General features: G+C 49.1%; 1 protein-coding gene across 2 annotated transcripts in view; it reads right to left on the bottom strand.

Annotated features, from left to right (window-relative positions):
- The window catches only part of OSBPL10 (oxysterol binding protein like 10), a 299,778-nt gene that overhangs the window by 65,413 nt on the left and 222,112 nt on the right, over nt 1-12,253 (bottom strand). For both annotated transcript variants that reach the window (XM_055136189.1, XM_004603949.2), the window contains 2 exons: nt 11,787-11,997; nt 730-884 (listed from right to left, as the gene is read on the bottom strand). In XM_055136189.1, coding sequence (XP_054992164.1) covers nt 730-884; nt 11,787-11,997 — 366 coding nt within the window. The remainder of the gene's footprint in view (nt 1-729; nt 885-11,786; nt 11,998-12,253) is intronic.

Consider the following 12,253-nt stretch of genomic DNA (forward strand, 5'->3'; position numbering starts at 1 on the left):
AGCATTGTATAACTGAGACAAACCTGAAAGCTTTGTAACTTTCCACATGGCGATTCAATAAAAGAGTAAATTAATTTAAAAAAAAAAAGACTGAAAAAAAATGTAAAAACTCAGTCAAGACCCAGAGAACAACTGACAACAGGAAAGGTGGCATTTGGGGTCCAGCTAACACTGAAGCAGCATGGACAGGAGAATGTGGGAGCCGGAGACAGAGCCCTGGGACTGTGGGGAGCCTGCCTCGGGGTCAAGATCTGCAGGGCCATCTCCTCCCGCAACCCACAGGAAGTGGCCCCGCAGCCGGGGACTGGGCCGCAGCGCAAAGCTTGGGAGGCGTGTGGGCCCAGCACCCCCGAACCCTGGCCTGGTTCTAAAGCATGCGGGTGAGGCAGAAGCTATCGTCAGCAGGTGCCACCCAGAGCAGCCGCGATATGTTGTAACTGCTCCCGTCCACAGGCATCACCGGCCTTGTTGGAATGGGCGCGTCCGAATTTCAACCGAATTTCTCCCGAAATCAGGAGCTCCCGCGTTTGGAGGTTCACGGTGCGCCCGGGGCAGCGGCCCGGCGCGAGAACAGCGCGCACGGAGCCCACTCGCCACCCCAGGCGGCGCTTCCGTGTTGTCACTGGCCTCCTCTTGAACACACAGACGAGCAAGTTACAAATATGAGAACTTTCTGAACAAGCGGTAACACAAGCCATCGAAGGAGGGACGGGGGTGCTGCTCGCTTACCTCTGGCTCCGGCGGCAGGGTGGGCTCATCCTCGGCGGAGTTGGGTAGAATCGCCCAGGTTATGTTGGCACTGGCTGATGGCAGGGAGCCAAATGTCCCGTTTTTCAGCTGCTCTGTGGAATGTGACTTGGGCCCGTGCCATCCCATGATGTTTTCTGAAATAAAGACCTAGAATGATGCCAAGTAGTTTCCAGATGGGACATGGAAAGCTCAAGAAACATTCGGACCCAGCTGTCTGGAGAGGTATGGTTGGTTTTAATTTAGGGGCTGGTTTTAATTAGGCCAGGTTAAGTAATGGGGGTCATGGGTCACTTAGAATGGGGTACCAAGTGTGGATTCAGATCGGATCTTTAGAAACACTTTCTGCCTACCTGCAATTATTAGAATCACCGTGGGCTGTTACTTCCCCATCCTTGGACAAAATTTACTCATATGTCACCAAAACCAAGTGTTTTTCTTTTAAAAAATTCTTGATTTTGCGATATTCTTGGGTTTGCTTTTATTTGGGCCACACTTGGCGGTGCTCAGCAGTGACCCCTGGTGGTGCTTAGAATCAAACTTGGGTGAGCTACTAGCAAAACAAGCATTTAGCACCCCTCTCCTCTCCCCAGTACTAGATCTCTAGCCCCAGGGAACTCAGTATTCGCACCTTTCAATTTCCTAAACACATTTTCTAAATATTTGCAGAAACAAAATCCCAGAGGGCTAAAGTAAATATGACTCTACAGCTCAGCCTTTCAGCCTCTCACATGCTCCGTCCCTAATCCTCTCCATCAGGCTTTCCGTGGGAGTTTCTCTGAGAGAAACCTGCCAGGACCCAGTGACCTCTGTCCCCGCTGCAGGAATCCGGCTGGGGAACCCACACAGAGGAGGCTGGCGAGCAAGGGCCGCCCGGGGCTGCTCTGAGCTCCTGTGCAGACCATCCTCTAACCCAAGTCTAAACTGTGTGTTTGCTTGTGGGGGAGAGGGGTGTACACACGGTGGTACTCAGGGCTTACTCCCAACTCTGCTCAGGAGTCTCTCCTGACGGAGCTTGAGTCTGCCCACTGTAACATCTCTCTGGATCCCACAGCCTTTTTTTAATGGAGAAAGCTGCTGGGTGTGATTTTGTCATCATATCACCTAACTGCTGCTTAAAAGCCTCCTGGGGCTTCTCATTGCAAAAGGAACACAATCTACGCCAGTGGCCTCTGAAGACGGCCCTGTGCCGCTGCTGCCTTCTCTCCCAAGGCACAAAGTCGCAACCATGAGGGGCGTGGTGCCATTCAAGTGCCGCCAGTTCAGGAACCGGGGAGAGCCTCTGGGTGGGTCTTTACTCCAACACCGAGGGCTATCCCTCTGTCCTGTGTGGGAGAGATGCCCAGCACACATCCAGGGGCAGCACGTCATCACGGGCTCTAAGAAGCCCCTTGGGATTGGGCTACTGGCCCAAGTAGCACCCCAAAAGCATCCCCTGTTGCCTCAAACATTCTACTGACTTCACAGCATTTAGACCTACCGGGGGTTCCTGGGATCACCTCATTTCTTTACTTACAGCTCACTCTCCCCCCTGAAAGTGAGCTTGTGGGAGGCAGGGAAGATCCTACTCTGGCTCCTAGCTGTGTCCCCAGAATTGGAGCACGGTCTAGCAATGAGAGTGTGTTCACTACATATGTGCCCAATGAATGTTACATGTTGGAAGACAGAGACTATCTAGAAGAATATGCATGCCAGAGCTTTCTAAAAGCAAGAGATGACCAAATAATAATAGTAACAGTAACAACAATAATAGTAGTAGTAGTACTAGTAGTAGTAGTACTAGTAGTAGTAGTACTAGTAGAATGGTAGTTGAGGGGAATAAAGACAGGAGAAACGAGGAGTTATTATTTAGCCAACTTTGGAGATGAAATAAGTTTTGGAGACTACTTGACTGAGTGAATACATGTAACACTACTTAAAAAGAGTCAAGATCGGGGCTGGAGGGTGCCGGAGCAATAGTACAGCTGGTAGGGTGTTTGCCTTGCACGCGACTGACCCAGGTTCAATCACCGGCATCCCATATGGTCCCCCAAGCACCGCCAGGGGTAATTCCTGAGTGCAGAGCCAGGAGTAACCCCTGAGCATCACTGGGTGTGACCCAAAAAGCAAAAAAAAAAAAAAACCAGAAACAGTCAAGATGGGGCCAGAGAAAGGGTGAGACATTTGCCTTACAAGTGACCCGGGTTGGATGTCTGGCATCCAGTATGACCCCCAGAGCACCATCTGGAGTAATGATCACTGAGCACAGAGCTATGAATAATCTCTGAGGGAGTCAGAATATCAAAAATCTAGTCACTTAGGTACTCCCCACCCCCAAGAAATCCTACTGCACAAAGAAACGAGCACTGATGGATTTGCTTTGTTTGAAGCTGAAGGGAAATTTCAGCAAAATGGAAAGAACTGTACAGAACTTGGAGAAATAAATATCAGAAGTCTCAAAGGAAGCAGGCATGTTTAGGGTTTCTCATTCAAAGTGTCAGAGGAAGCAGGAATGGCACAGGCTCATCTCACACCAGTGTAAGCCCTCCTGAAATAAGGGGGAAAAAAAAGCTAAGACTGAGGAACTCCAGAGAAACTAAATCAGCATTAGGAGATTTTAAATGAACTCTGAAACCTGAAAAACAGGAGCATCAATAGTGCAGAAACCCGAGACAAGTGTCAAGATAACGTCTCCCAGTGTGCAGCTGCCAAGGACAGAGAGATGCCAAGGGTGAGACAGAAGATAAGGGGAAGACGCACAGCAGAGATGTAAGAGATAGTGGAGCACTGCTTCCGGCGGAGAGAGCGGGTTCTCGGGATAGACAATAAACAAGGACAGATGCAAGGGTGATGGCTGAGCTGGCCCGGGGGGGCTGCTGCCACACAGCCCCCACACTCCGACAACAGCACGGGGAGGGGCTCCCCTCCAGACACGGCTTGACAATGTTTCCTGAGGCGTTTCATTACTGAGATTTCATGTGCACACAGCAGCAGAGACAACGGCATAGGACGAACGCCCCGCTTACCAAGGGGCCAACATTTTTAAACAATGAAAATCAAGGTGATTTTTTTCTAATTATTTAGGCAGGAAAAATCAGATCTGCCTCGGGAGGGTGGAGTGATAGAATAGTGAGTAAGGTGCTCGCCTGGCAAGCAGCTGACCCAGCCTCAATCCCTGGTACCCCGTAAGGCCCATGAGCTCCACCAGGTGTGATTCCTGAGCAGAGAGCTAGGAGTAAACCCTGAACAAACAATCAGATCTGACTGGAAGGGGAGTGGGGAAGTAGTTAGGTTTGAATTTTGCTACAATACTAACTGCCAGAAGCAAAAAGATAAACAGAAAGAATGTAGGAAAAGGGTACAGATATGTGCGGAGGCAAGGAGCTTGGGGGAGTAGCAGTAGGGGGCTTATCCCCAGTCAAATTCTCTTTCCTCTGCCAAGGAGTCAACATTTATCGCCTCTGACTAGGTGCCAAGGCCTACTGCCACAATTTACATATTGAATCATCACAATCTGTTGACTAGGAGGTAGGTCGCACCATTATACCCACTTGTCAGAGGAAGAAACAGAGGGGCAAGAAATCAGCAAAAGGGAAAATAAAAAGGGAACCAGAGCAGCCCTGCCCCAGAGCCCGTGCTCTTACACTCTAAGCTCAAGGTCGCCTCAGAAGCTTAGAGAGACTCCAAAATGCCCCTCTGCTATGAAGAAAGCATGCATCAAGAAAGGTATGCGCCAATGTAGAAAGGCAAGAAGTCGAATTAAGGAGCAGGGGAATGAAGCCAGTTAAATGCAGAGATGAGCAAGCCTGAGACCATGGTGAGAGCAGAGACTACCTTGGGGTAACATTTAAAAAAGCCCCAAGACACTTTGTAATCAAGACAAATGATATTTTAATGCCCCTCCCTCAAAAAAAAAAAAGGCTTACAGCATTAGGTCTCATCCTAGTTCTCATCCTGTTAAATTCTATGTGTTTAAAATGCTGATAGTGTGTGTGTGGGGGGGTGGTAATAGGGTGGGGGTGGTGGGAGGGATACTGGGAACATTGGTGGTGGAGAATAGGCACTGGTGGAGGGATGGGTACTCTGGCATTGTGTGACTAAAACATAATCACTAAAGTTTGTAAGTCTTTAACTATATCTCACGATGATTCATTAAAAGTATTTTAAATAAAAAATAAAATGCTGATAGTTTTCACTTTGAATCAGAGAAGGGACACTTTTTAAAAAAATACTGCATATAAGCATTTTTTGGTGAGGATCCTCCAAATGGGATTCTCAGTCAACCTGCCCTGGCAGTTCAACGTGAGGGCCTGGGAATGCTATACTGCTTAGAGTCTGTGGTGCGGGGATTACCCAGGCCACCTGGAAATGTGTGGCAAAGGGCTATATTTGGTGTTTGGTGGATCATGTGGTGCCTGTGTTGAAGCCATGGTCAGCATAGGCAAGGTGAGCACCCTACCTGCTGCTTCCCAGCCCTGAGATGCCCATTTAATCTTGGACGATGTACCTCAATGTACAGTCAATGGAGTCAGAGTTGTCCTAGCAGATTTCTATTTCCTTCCTTCGTAGGTCAAAAGATGATGGTGGGTTTGACTGCCCATGGTGTCTGATAAGCATAAGATAGAAAGAATAATCCCATAAGGTAGAAAGATGGTCAAAAACACACCATGGAAATAGAAGTGGAAAAAGAAGGGACATCAGCCTGAGCCCTTCCACACTGTGGGTGCCATGAGTGAGGAGCTCTTCCCGGCACCATGGTCCCTGGGTTGAGCAAGGAGCCTATAAGACAGCAACGACTCTGTACCCCAAACCAACTTCTTCTCCTACTCTCTGGTAACCCACCTAACCCATCTCAAGTCTCCTGGGCTTAGCCAGCTCCATGCATCCTCTTGCCTGCCTTTACCCTGAAAAATCAGAGCAGGCCTCTGGATTGGGGAAGCAAGAATCTCACTCACTTTCATCTACCCCATCGATCACTGGCCTCCACTAAAACTGCGGAAGCCAATTTAGGAGCCACCGAGAACAAAAGAGAACTGTGTAAGAGGAGCCTCAACGGAAAAGCCAAGTGACCTTCTTTCCATTACATCCCTCTCAATACACAGGTGGTAAAAGAAGCATGGTAGCTTAGAGCCCTTGGAGATCACATCAGATGCTGGTCAGGGAGCCCCAAATGTGTTGCTGGTGGGCAGTGGGGGCCAGGGGGCAGGGAGGGGGAGAGTTGGGTCACGAGAGGGAGGAGGCAGGCAGATAAACACCAAAATATTTTCCAGCTCCAGTCTTGTTGCTTAATAGGTTTGAAAGGCAACGAGCACCAGGGAGCAACAAGGGGAAATAAATGGAAGTTAACTTATTCCCCCAAAGACACAGTGAAACACTGCAGAAGATGAAGTACGACAAGTCTACAGATTAATTTTTGCTTTAGAAAAGGGGCCTACGAAAACAACAATGCAAGGGCTGGGGAAACCTACTTGACATAGGAACAAAGGGCACAGCATTTTGTTTTGTGGAAGCCAGGCCTCCTTCCCAAGGGGCCTCTAAAGGAAATCCTGATCCTTTTAGGTTTGGCCTTAAAGAGATGTGGATTTCCATCCACCCAGCCCGGCATAACAGTCATTCTTCTTTACCAGCAAACATCAGGCTACGAGAGCACCTAAAAGAAACAGATTTCATGCTGCTACTCTTGAGGTCACCGTCATCCTGGATTCCATCAGCTTGAGAGCCCAGGGACCTATTCTACTACAGGCAGCTAGGACGTCTTGGAGGCATGGATTATGGATTAATTTGGTTGTTTCCCTCCCTCCCACCCCCATATATAATACAGATTTCAAAGACTCAAGAAGAATCTTTTTCAAACTTGAGGAACTGTGTTATTTGGAGTATAACTTTTAAAAAAGGTTAATGACAGTTGGGAATGATCACTCTGGACAAGAAACTGAGTGTTGAAAGGAGGTAAAGGGATAAACATGATAACCTTTCAGTACCTGTATCACAAACCATAATACCCAAAAGGAAACAGAAAAGAGAGAGAGAGAGGAAAAGTGCCTGCCATAGAGGCACGCTGGGGGTAGAGGCTGGAAGGAGGAACTTGGGACATTGGTGGGAAATATACACTAGTGAAGAGACAGGTGTTGGAACATTGGATAACTGAAACCCAATCACGAGCTGCTTTGTAATTGTTTATCTCAAGGTGATTTAATAATAATGATAATAATAATAATAATAATAATAATAAATTAAGGTTAAAGGGTCAAGAAGAAAAGGAAGCAAAAGAACTAGAGGTGCTTTCTCTCCTGTTCTCCATCTCTGTGGCACAGGGCTGACTCTGCTCCTTCCACATCTTCTCAGAGCACTTTGAGAACCAGGAAGCCTCTGGCCACACAAGCAGAACCATCCCATTCCCCTAACGGATTCAGATGAAAGCAGGTGAGACACCATCAAGCACGGGTCTGAGGAGAAGAACCAAGCAGGGTCCAGGAGGAATCCCGCAAGACGCCGGCACTGCTGATGCTGCATTAAGACCCCCCAGCCTCTTGTCTGAGCAGGTGAAACACATCCATGCTATTTGGGATGAGATTTCCTAGAAAGAATTTCTCTACAAGCTTCCACACTCATAGGCCATCTCTGTCCTGAACAGGAGAGCCAGGGAAGGCTTCCGGCTTCCTCTATTGCCTAGTTGAAGCCAAGTTCCTTGCTGGACATGGCTAACAGAGCGGGAGGACAAACGGTAGGTGGAGCGGGGACCACTGGGAGAGACAGGCACCGTCTGTGACCTAATTTCAGGGACACTGTTCAGTGCCCCTTCCTCCCAAACATTTTTCATTTCAATCCGTCACCACACCACATATTTTACCCCTCCACTTCTTAGGAATGTCAGAGGGGGGTCGGAGAAACAGCACAGGGGCCAGCCTCCAGTTCAATCCCCTGCATCCCATGGTCACCTAGGCTGGGTGTAGCCCTAGAGACTCCCACCCCCTCCCTAACAACTCTGGGTGCAGCCCTGGTGACCCCTGGCCCATGCAACATCACATCCTCAGGGTCTCACGTTGACACCCTGGCCTGGCTAGTGGAGAATTGCTGGGAGGGACTCCTCAGGCCTCTGAGCACTTCTTGGGAAGCCCTATCAGCAAAATAAAGTAAAACAAAATAAAGATGCCAGAGTGAAGCAAAATAAAGGCAAGAGAAATTGGGGCTGGAGCAATAGCACAGCAGGTAGGGTGTTTGCCTTGCACGCGTCTGACCCGGGTTCGATTCCCAGCATCCCATATGGTCCTTCAAGCACCGACAAAAGTAAGTCCTGAGTGCATGAGCCAGGAGTAACCCCTGTGCATCACCAGGTGTGACCCAAAAAAGTAAGAAAAAAAAAAGACAAGAGAAATCGGGTGGAAAATAAGAGGTTTGCTACAGACCAGCGCTGAAGCACACCTTAGGGATTCATTTTAGAAATTTTAGAGAATGATGGAGGGAAAGTGAAACTGGTGGTGGGACTGGTGTTGGAATATAGTATACCTAAATCTCAACTATGAATAGCTTTGTAAATCATAGTGTCTTAATAAAAAAAATTGAGACTGTAGTTAATAAGTTAAGAAAGATACTAGTAAAACTTGAATCCAAAGACAAAAGTGCAGATAGCTTGAGACTGGACCTGTGGGCTAGAAGAAGAGTTTCAGTACTAACTGGCTGCCGAAAGTACCACCAAGCTCTCCTGCTCAGGGGTCACATCATCAACGAGGTAAGGAGGCAACTGAGGTTGATGAAAAGCATTAAAACCTGTCTGTTGAGGGACTGGAGCGAGAGTCCAGCAGGTAAGGCGTTTGTCTTGCACACGGCTGACCCGGGTTTGATTCCTAAAATCCCATATGGTCCCACAAGCACCGCCAGGAGTAATTCCTGAGTGCATGAACCAGGAGTAACCCCAGAGCATCGCTGGGTGTGACCCAAAAAGCAAAAAAGCAAAAAAAAAAAAACCCAAAAACAAAAAACACCTCTCTGTTGGAAGGTTTGCCTCTGCCATTTCTTTGACCTCAATATCACTGAAAATACTGCAGAACAGTGATTGGATTTTTGGAGCAGAAAGTGTGGAGGGAGTTTGGGTTCTTTCTCGGACATTCACCATCCTTTAATGAACTCCAGTATTACCAGTGCTTGGTCTTGGTCTTTACATACATTTTTCTTTACCAATTAGGCATTATTATGTCCATTCTGTGGGTGAGATGGTTCAGAGTGGGTGACTTGCCCAACGCCACACAGCTAAGTAGCTGAGCCAAGGCAAAAGCTGGGCTCTCGGGGCTGGAGCAATGGTATTGTGGGCAAGGTGTTCGCCTTGCACGAGGCCGACTGGGTTCAGGTTGGATCCCCAGCATCTCATAGAGGCCCCCAAGCATCTCCAGGAGTAATTTCAAACCCTAATCACTGTCGATGTGGCCCCCAAACAAGCAAAAGCTCGGCTCTCTTCATCCTAGCAAACATCCTCCTCTGCCTGGAGTTCTCAGCCCAACCCAGAATCGGCCACCCAGTGGGCTAACTATAGCCAAAGACAATATCTTTTTCTCATTTTTCAGAGCAGGTATACATGTATCTTATTTTTTATATTTAAAATAAAACTAATTTCCAGGCCGGAGAAACAGTACAGGGGTTAAGGCATTTGTCTTACATGCAGCTGACCTCAGTTTGATCCCTGGTATCTTATATGCCCCAAGCACACTTACCCCCCAACCCCGCCGCTCAGATAAATTATTCAGTTCACACTTCTAGAAAGGTACAAGCATAGTTTTAAAATTTTTCATGCATTCATCTCTCATTTCTCCAAATGATCGTTTATCTTTTCCATCTCTCTAAGCGCATAAAAACTTCTTAACCACTTAAGAGAACATTGCAGGCATGATATATCTTTGCTCTTAAATACTTTGCTGTGTTTTTTTTCTTTAAACAAAACAAAAAGCTCAGTGTAGTTCAGTGGTAGAGCACATGCATTATGTGTATGAAATCCTAGATTTGACCTCCCAAAGGAACAAAAAGTATCATACCCGAACGTACATGCAAACACAGAAGTCAAAGCTTAGTAAGACAACATGGAAAAATGGATGAAATCCTATTCCAAATCCACAGACTTTACTGATTTCCCCAGCAGCCTGGCGGACAACATTCATTACTGAAGAAGGACAGATCCAGTCTCGGAGCGGATGGGGGTTCAGACTTTGAGGGAAGGAGCCTTACCTGTTCTTTCTACCCTCTCTGCCTTCCTCCTGAAGACAGACTCTGGCACTGGAGCCCCCTGACTCTTATTCACTTTCCTGATCCACACGAAGCCCTAGGAACCCTGGGGCTTGGGCAAGTGCTCCCACAGCCTGAGGGTCACCTTCCCTCCATCAGTGTCCCTGGGCTCCTTGCAGCCTGTCTCTATTTTTTTTTCTTTGGTTTTGGTATTTTGGGTCACACCCAGCAATGCACAGGGGTTACTCCTGGCTCTGCAGTCAGGAATTACTCCTAGCGGTGCTCAGGGGACCATATGGGTGGGATGCTGGGGATTGAAGTTGAGTTGGCCACATGCAAGGCAAACACCCTACCCACTGTACTATCGCTCCAGCCCCGCAGCCTGCCTCTCTGAAAGGTACATTTTTGAGTTTCATTGCTGTGACTTGGACCTCCTGCTTTCATTGTTCCTTACTCCAAGGTTCCAATACATATCTCAGAGGGAGAGAGACATCTTACTGGAGTGTCTCACTACCTTTAGCTTCTTGTTAAGAAGCAGAAATGCTCTGAGGAGGTATCCCAGAGACACCGCCACACAGCTGGGAAGGGGCCATGCAGGAGCACACTGGCTTCAGGGGCACGGCCAGGGGGTGTTGGATGTGCCCACCACAGAGCATCAGAAGGGACATGGTGAACACATGGACAACGGCGCCAGCAAGGAGCCTGGAGCCAAGGCTATGAACCAAAGGTTCTGAAAAGCAACTCCTGAGTGAAAAGCTGCCCTATGACTGGAAAGACAGTGCAGAGGGTAAGACACTTGCCTTGCACATGACCATTCTAGGTTTGACCCTCGGCACCCCAAACGGTCCCGAGCACTGCCAGGAGTGATCCCTGAACACAGAGCCTGGAGTAAGCACTGAGCACAGTTGGATGTGACCCAAACACACACACACACACACACACGCCACACCACACACACACACACACACACACACACTCTTTTTTTAAAAGGCAAAACATAGCTAACTGGGAAAGAAGCAGAGGATGAGCGGCAGCATGTCTAGGAGGGGTTCGAAAAAGATGCTGATGCAAACATTTCCACTTTGTTTCATTTTTAGGTTACAGGCAACATTGCTCAGGGACTATACCTGCCTCCAGGCCCAGGGGTTGCTCCTGGTGGTGCCGGTGGAACCAAGTGAGGAGGCTTGAACCCAGGCCTCCAGCAGGTACACATGCCTTGCAGCCCTCTGAGCCATGCCCCGGCCCTGAGCATTCCACTTTCCATAGAATGCCACATTCTTTCTTTTTTTTTTTTTTTTTTTTTTTTTTTTTTTTTGCCTTTTTTTGGGTCACACCCAGCGATGCTCAGGGGTTACTCCTGGCTTTGCACTCAGGAACTACTCCTGGCGGTGCTCGGGGGACCATATGGGATGCCGGGGATCGAACCCGGGTCGGCCGCGTGCAAGGCAAACGCCCTACCCGCTGTGCTATCGCTCCGGCCCCACATTCTTTCTTTTTAAAGAAGTCACTCCTAGGGTGCTAGAGGCGAGGCAGAGGGACGTATGCGTGTGACAGGGAAGGGGTGGGGGTGGGGGGAGACCAGGGCCACACTCTCCTATATTTTGAGGGGACCTGAACCCAGGGTTTCACACATGCTGGGGGACTGTCACTTGAGCCATCAGCCGGGCCCAGGTGTTCTCCTTCAAAGTAGTCGACAGAAGGGCTGATCCCAAAGAGGGGAGAGAAAGGAGGAGGGATAAAGACAGAGACCCTGGGAGGCAGGGGTGAGGGGCGGAGGGAGGGAGGGAGGGAGGAACCGTGACTGGCTAGACAGGAGGGGGCCCACGGGGTGCTCCTTTGTGGGGTCTTACCTGAGGCCCCTGGCTTGTGGCTGGGGGCGCCCACTTGGTGCACGCTCTGCTGTAAGAGGCTCAGGCACTCCCCCAGGCAGCTGAGGGTGGCAGCCGAGGTAGCTTTCAGGAGCAGCAGGTCCTGGTCCAAGGCAGTGAGGGGGCCGGAGCCCGGCAGGGACTCGATGGCGTGCACCAGGCTTTTCTGCTGTCCTTCCACCTGATTCATCATCTGCACAGGGAGAAACAGCAAAACAGTGAGAGGAACGCCTCCTCCATTCTGCAGGCCAGCCACCACTCCTGGGGAGTGGCAGGAAAGGCACAGGGCAGTGGTGAGAGAAATCCCACCCAGATGGGGGGTGTACACCCCTGTCCTCCAGAGAGGTGGGCCTGGGGGAGTCTGTTACTGCACCCGCAGCTCTGACCCAAAGAGGAGGTTCAATGTAAAAGGAACCATTATAACTCACAGAGGGGCCAAGGATTATGCA

The sequence above is a fragment of the Sorex araneus genome, chromosome 4, assembly GCF_027595985.1.
Source record: "Sorex araneus isolate mSorAra2 chromosome 4, mSorAra2.pri, whole genome shotgun sequence".
In the NCBI taxonomy this organism is placed as follows: Eukaryota; Metazoa; Chordata; class Mammalia; order Eulipotyphla; family Soricidae; genus Sorex; species Sorex araneus.